The sequence below is a fragment of the Chaetodon auriga genome, chromosome 12 (assembly GCF_051107435.1).
Source record: "Chaetodon auriga isolate fChaAug3 chromosome 12, fChaAug3.hap1, whole genome shotgun sequence".
In the NCBI taxonomy this organism is placed as follows: domain Eukaryota; kingdom Metazoa; phylum Chordata; class Actinopteri; order Chaetodontiformes; family Chaetodontidae; genus Chaetodon; species Chaetodon auriga.
Genome location: NC_135085.1, coordinates 16,656,187 through 16,662,831, shown reverse-complemented (window position 1 = coordinate 16,662,831; position 6,645 = coordinate 16,656,187). Strand labels below are relative to the sequence as shown.

General features: G+C 38.9%; 1 protein-coding gene across 3 annotated transcripts in view; it reads left to right on the top strand.

The window, feature by feature from the left end:
- Window positions 1–4,711: 4,711 nt before the first annotated feature.
- Window positions 4,712–6,645, top strand: part of st18 (ST18 C2H2C-type zinc finger transcription factor) — a 41,115-nt gene continuing 39,181 nt past the window's right edge. For 2 of the 3 annotated variants that reach the window (XM_076744121.1, XM_076744120.1), the window contains exons 1-2: window positions 4,726–4,856; window positions 5,860–6,034. In XM_076744121.1, coding sequence (XP_076600236.1) covers window positions 4,803–4,856; window positions 5,860–6,034 — 229 coding nt within the window. In that variant the 5' untranslated portion in view covers window positions 4,726–4,802. Of the gene's footprint in view, window positions 4,857–5,859; window positions 6,035–6,645 lie in introns of all 3 variants that reach the window. The other variant, XM_076744123.1, reaches the window with a different exon arrangement.

Below are 6,645 nucleotides of genomic sequence, written 5' to 3'. Positions count from 1 at the left end.
ATATCTGCTGTCAGGGACTGAAGAGACCAAGAAGAGAACTTCACCTAAACAGAATGATGATCAAACAGACATGCTTTAACAGACATGCTTCATAATCTCATCCGTTATTGTCCGCTCTCTGCCTTGACTACAGGTTCAGTAGAAAATCTTAGACAGGGGCAGATTAAATGTGTGATGAAATGTCTGAGAAATATGTGAGAATGCGCAATATAAGGATGGTTGATTTTCTACCCACATGACGAACATAATCACTATTAGTAACACATATCCACATAAATATGATAATTCAAAATTTAAACACATTTATTGGGTTCATATTGGAAATCATCACCATCTGATGGCATAGTTTTATGGATAATTACCGCCATAGAGATAATGCAGCATATGAAAGGAAAGCTTTGAGGCTTCTCCACTCACTGGGAGGAGAGTGCGTAGGTTTAGTTGTGCATCTGAGCTGTACCCAAAAGGCAAATATGTGGAAAGTTTGGTGACAAGCATCCAGGCGTGTGGTTAACAAGATTGCATCTGCTGAGCAGGGAGTGTAGGATATAACTTAACTACGTATTTAAAGGGCAAATTATTTTCACATTAAGTTCAATGCCATCGGTAATCCCTCCAAATATAGATAGAACTATTTCGTTTTCAGTGGAAAATAATTATTCAAATACCCTATAGTGCAAATCCCATTAATTTAGTGCATGACACAGTTTTTGATTTCCTACCACAAAACAAAAACGGAAAAGAATCCAGTAAACATTAAAATCTGTTGTCTTATTTTGGTAATCTGGCTGCTTACTGACAAGTAAATAATCAATACAAATAGTTCTGAAGTGTCTGAAAATAGACAGGCGATTTAAACTGTAACTAACAGCCATGCATTTTCCAGCTGCAGTGCAGTATTGAGGAAATGACACCAGCTTTGATGGGTTGTATAGCTTTTGAGATGAGCCTCTTTATGCCGCTTGCAGTTCCATTATGGCTTTGTTCGAAAGCTTGTTTACCTGCTGATAACATACACTGGTGGATTCAGGAGCACCGATCCAAAATCTGCTGCCAAAGTCACTCAAGTCTCATTGTACTGCAGGAGGGGAAGAATGAAATGTTTATGCGGAGGGGAATGCAAATGCTAAATGTGAAATCAAACTATGGGACCAATAAGGGATCAGAATAACTTTGCCAGGTTTTATTTTTAGCCCAGTTGCAATGCTAGCTTTGTGGAACACTCTTCAGTTTAGCCTCTGTGCATCTGTGTGCTTAGGTTTTACTCAGTGGAGAAATGCTGCTCCAATTTTACAAAAATGTTAAAACTGTAGATTGTAATTTTTTCTTATAGGTTGAACAGAACATAATCTGATTCAATCATGCTGCACATTACTTTAATTGAACTGAAATTGTCTGAATACCTGAATATGGTACCATTTGTCTCTGATAATAGTCAGTATCAAATAACCAGCAGATCAAAAACTGCTCATCAAATCTCATCGTTGTACATCACTTGAATATTTTTGGATTTCACTGTTAGAAAAGCTGTGGTCTCAGGTCAAAGGAATAGCCCCTTGGTTTGCATATTAAAGAGGATTTGCTAGACCTCTGTTAGCCATGCATCCCCATGCAGGCAGGTCTCCAGGGGGCCAGCAGGGCCCCACAGACGGGCAACTAGGGGGCCAGGTGACCCTGTCTCTGAGGTTAGCAGGAAACACTAAAGAGGGATGGGCAGGGAGCTGAGGAGCCACTGAGTGCGAGTGTGCAAGGCTGGTGATGGCAGCTGTCAATGGTTTGGAAGGAGAAGCAGACAGATTGTGCGTTCTGTTGGTGCAGCCAGTTCGCCACCTGGCAGGCTTTTCCTTGTTAGAACTTCTTGCTGTTTCTGTTCTCATCAGAGAAATGTTTTTCCTCTTATCCTCTGTGTTCAGGGGAAGTTAAATTTGTCAAAATGTTTAAAGATGTTTAGCGAAATGCAATTGTTTAAAGCGTGCTCTGTGCATTCTGCGGAATTGCCGCTGGTCTTGTGGGTGATCCAACGCAGTAAAAAAAAAGATGTATTTATGAATGTAAACCTCGCTTTTGATGATCCGCTACATAATTAAAATAAAAAGAGAGTATACGCAGTATGAGAGAATGTCGAGGGGATGTGAGTGTTGACCTTGTGCTTTATTATTTAACTGTGTTTTTAAGAAAGGGGATGTGTTTTAAGGGGTAGGATTTACTTATAAAAAATAATCTGTAACTTTCAAATCCCATCATAGCCGTAAATACTGCTCCATGTTGTTCAGTTGTTCAGAAAAAAATGCAAACGTAAACCATGAACAGCTTAAAAGTACATTTAAAAATCAAATTTGGCAGCCATTCCTTGTTCCAACAGGATTAAAAAAAAGTCTTTCATTTGATATAAATATATGCAAAGAGAGTGGTGTGGTGATCTGGGTGCCAGAGGTGGCGCTTTACTCTGGATATTCTGGCTTGGGCCTGTAAGGGACATAAATTAACATGAATTAACACATGCATGCAATAAGAAAATAATTAATTCAAGTTATCAGTCACCTCTTCCATTCCAGGAATCTGATTGACAAGATAAAGTAATGTGCAAACTGCTTTTCAAAGCTAACAGCCTGGAGCACCCCTCCTATTAGTTAGTCATTCCCTCAGTATCACACCCGGAATCTGTCATTTCACAATTTTCTCCTATAATGCATATGTGCCGCTCTCACCACTCCACTACAGCAACTGCCATCTAACAAGTTGACACAGAGAATGATACAATTCACGTCCAGTATTCAGTTCCATATACAGCAAGCATCTGAGGCAGACGGGTCAAGAATATGGTACATTCTGTTCTCTCTCAAAATTGCTTTTCCAGGACTCTAGAGAAGCTAGATAAAGCTCCCATGATATCCTTCAAACACCTAAGATGGGTTTTTAGGATTTAAAGCACTCACCAGGTGTAAAAATAGTTTGTAGGCTATTAATGAAATTACACAATCTTTCCTCTATGTGAAGAGTCATACCTGTCTGCGAAGTTTTCAATTTACCTGTATTAAACCAACGGGTATCTTAAGGCGCATTTCTTTTCCATCAAAGATCATATAGCACATAAAACACCAGCACGATAAATGTACATTGACATTTAGCATACGTGTAGCATTGAAAGGAAGGTAAAACATCATGAAACCTGTTTTGTAAAGTGAATGCCTCATATGAAGGTAGTTTTGCCAAATAAAATTTTACTTCTAATTGATTTCAAACTAGTTTAAAAATGCAATTTTGCCAAGAAAACAAGAGTCACAATGCTACAGCGGCTAGAGGCTAGGCTACATTATTGGGAATCCCTGTGGTCGTGTGTTTTAGAAGCAACATAATGTTTTTTAAAAAATATTGTAATTTCAACAGCCAGTACAGACTACATGAAGCTCAGTCTGTACTTTTGATAAATAGGTCAGTTAACGTGTTTTCATATTTTAACATTGTGTTGTCTGCTATGTTAGCTAGTTAGTCTGTTTGCCAAGGCATAGCAAATAAAGGAGAACACTGTGGATGCATATTTTTTAATGAACATCATGATATTTTTAATTCTTTTAATAAAAAAAAAAGTTAGCATTTGAAAAGCCATAAAGGACAACTTAAAGTTTAGTCTATACAACCTTTGATAAAGACATCAGTTAGCAAAGCAACTCACTTTGTTTTAACATTGTCTGCTATATTAGCTAGTATAGGCTATTTGTAATGACACAGCAAATAAAGGAGAACCCTGCGGATGTGTATCTTTATAATGAACATTATGACATTTCAAATTTTTTGCACAATTAAAATTTGAACAGCCAAGAGTGACAACTTAAAGGTCAGTCTATACAACGTTTGTTCGCTAAGTTTGCTGTGATAGGTAGTTAACTTGGTACTTAAGTATATGTGTTATACCTGCAATTTTTGGCTTGTTTTGGTTACAGCAATTCTTCATTTGACTGAGTTTTGTTCAAGTTGAATTAAGGTAGTTAGCTGGCCAGTGAATTAAGCCACATAGACAGTAAGTTAGCTAGTTAGTAAGCCTGTGTAACCTAATTAGCATCCAACCTGGCTAGCGCATTTGCGTAGGTCATGTTCTAACGCCTGACCGATGGGTAATCCCAACCAAATCACAAACGCATGCGCTACTCAGATCAGGTATCCACTCAGATTGGGCAATGAAAAGCATTGTATCAAAGTCAAAGGAACTTTATTGATATTGTGTTTTTGCCAAAGCAAAATATGTGTTTTTATTGTGCTTCATTTGTAGTACTAGGTTCTGGAATAACAAGTTAAATCTTTTCAACACAAGCTACTAATTTAAATTGTTTTGTTTGCTGTTTGCTATGTTTTATTAGGATAATAATCTGCTACTTGTTTAAGGGTATTATGTTGCTATTGAAATACTTTACAGAAAGTATTTGCTAACATGTGTATGTGCTATGACTGTACTATGAGGAAAAGCAAGCTACAAATCAAATAGTACACTTGTCCAATTTGGGTAGAAAGAAAAAAAAACTCCAGAGGAGGATAGTGTGCACAAAAGTTGTTCTGTTGCCCGTGAGTGTGGTGTCAGCCGGTCCCAGTCCCTGCGGCCCTCACCGTGCACTGTGCAGGCCTGACGGGAAACTGACTGCAGCTCAGGACATGGCCTCGTTTGTTCACGGTCCCCCCTCTCTGAAAAGAGTTATGCTGTCTGTTTTGAATGGACAGCGTTTTTCTTTGTGTGCTCGATCAAAACAGAGGGCAAAGTTAGTCAGCAAGTTGCATAGCTTCTGCATTCTGATTCTTCAAGCCTCTTTTGTATGAAGTTTAACACAATGTTTTACACTGTGTTTGACCTGAATGGCATGCTGGAGGTAGGAACCTTTTTCCCATCTACAAAATAGAAAGAGGTAGAATGTAATTTTGCTCGCAAATATTACTCATTCATGTTTCTACTGTAGAACTAAACAAGTGAAATGATCATATGGGGTTAAAAACTCTGCTGTAATACACAAAATGACAGAGTGCAGTGTTACTGAAATATTTATATGCTTTTATCTGATCTATTTCCTAACCACAAGGTATTTGCCTGTGAATCCCTGGCACTTTTGATATTACCTGAAGGCAAATGGTATATAGATTTATACAAGTTATTTACAACAACAGCCAAGCCATTCCTCTGGAAACTAGGCTGCAGATCAAAGGATTGTTTTGATCTCTACTTAGCATATTTGTTTAACCTAGCCAGTGATTCTGAAAAGTGCACAAGCTTTTCGGTGATATGCAGAGCACCCTTTATCCGTCTTTTTCTTCTGTTAGCTCTGGATTTAAGTACTTTCTGTATTTAGGAGACAACTGGATTTGCCAGCTTTTGAAATTTAGTTGCCCACTGCTAGCAGTCTTGGCACTCAGAAATAGATAACTAGGTATGTTCCACTGCTAATCCTGATCGGCCTTGTAATAGTATTTGCGGACTGTACAGCACTCAATTAGGGCATAATGTGCTATTTTTATTTCCTTTAAGTTGGATTAAATATGAAAACATGTTTGTTTTTTTTCAGGTCCCATCTACTGTTTAGTGTGTGGGTACTTTGCAAAGTATTGTTTTATACTGTTTCAATCAGTACCACTCTCTCCACACAGGACTGCAAAATGTCAGGAGAAAAACAATGTCCAAGCGCTCTCTAAAAAAGATGCCAGGGCAATCAGGAAATTTTCTGGAATGCTTAAGAGAATGCATATGCACACAATGCCCTAATTCTCCCTTACTTTGGGTTTGGGAAAGATGAGCCCAGGTTTATTGAGAGCCAAAAAAGGGGGCAGATGGCTCACAAGAGGGATAAACCTGGGAAGTCATGCTGTAAATGTGTTTTACAGAAAACAATGAAAGGAGCGGACAAAGCGATTGTGGCAAAGTCCTTTGGAAAATGGAAAAGCAGCTCTCTAAGGTCCAGGACCATGGAGAAGCCGGATGAGCCGTCCGAGGAGAGTAAGGAGGAGAGTCTTTCCAACTGCACCTGTGAAGCCCCCCAACTCGGCAAGAAACCAGTTGGTAAAAGTACCTTATTTTCTTATTTCAAGTCCATTCATACTGCTGTGTCTTTCAGCTTATTTTTCTTGTGGCAATGTTAATTATTACTGTGGTGACTTTTTTTTTTTTTTTTTTCCATTTGACTCTCTGGCCTGCCATATCCGGTGAACAAACAAACCACATTGTTGGGCAGGAGAATTCCTTTTGAGGGAAAGTGTGTCTCCGATGATACAGTGTTGCCAGAAAAAGACAAAGCAAAAAATAGCAAACACAAAAACAGTCACAGGTGCATGGGAAAAAGAGAGAACCGAGTGAATGGTCACTGCGGTCCCCAGGAGGTCTTTCAGTGTTAGCCAGTGCGGTGGGTGGACTTCTGACAAGGACGTTGGTTAGCAGCCAGGTGGAGTGTGTAACTGAGAATGCCTCTGTTTATTCTTTTCACATGCTAATGTGGCTCCTATGTGACTTTAATGCGGCAAAACTTTTTCTTGGAGTTAACATTTTTGTTGTTTCAATACCTGCTCTTGTATCACAGTAGTGGGCTGATTCAAAGGCGCCACGCTCTTTTATATGGGCTTGGGTCTGTGCCAGGGGTAGAGATATATTAGCTATACTGTATGTAAAGAAAGAGT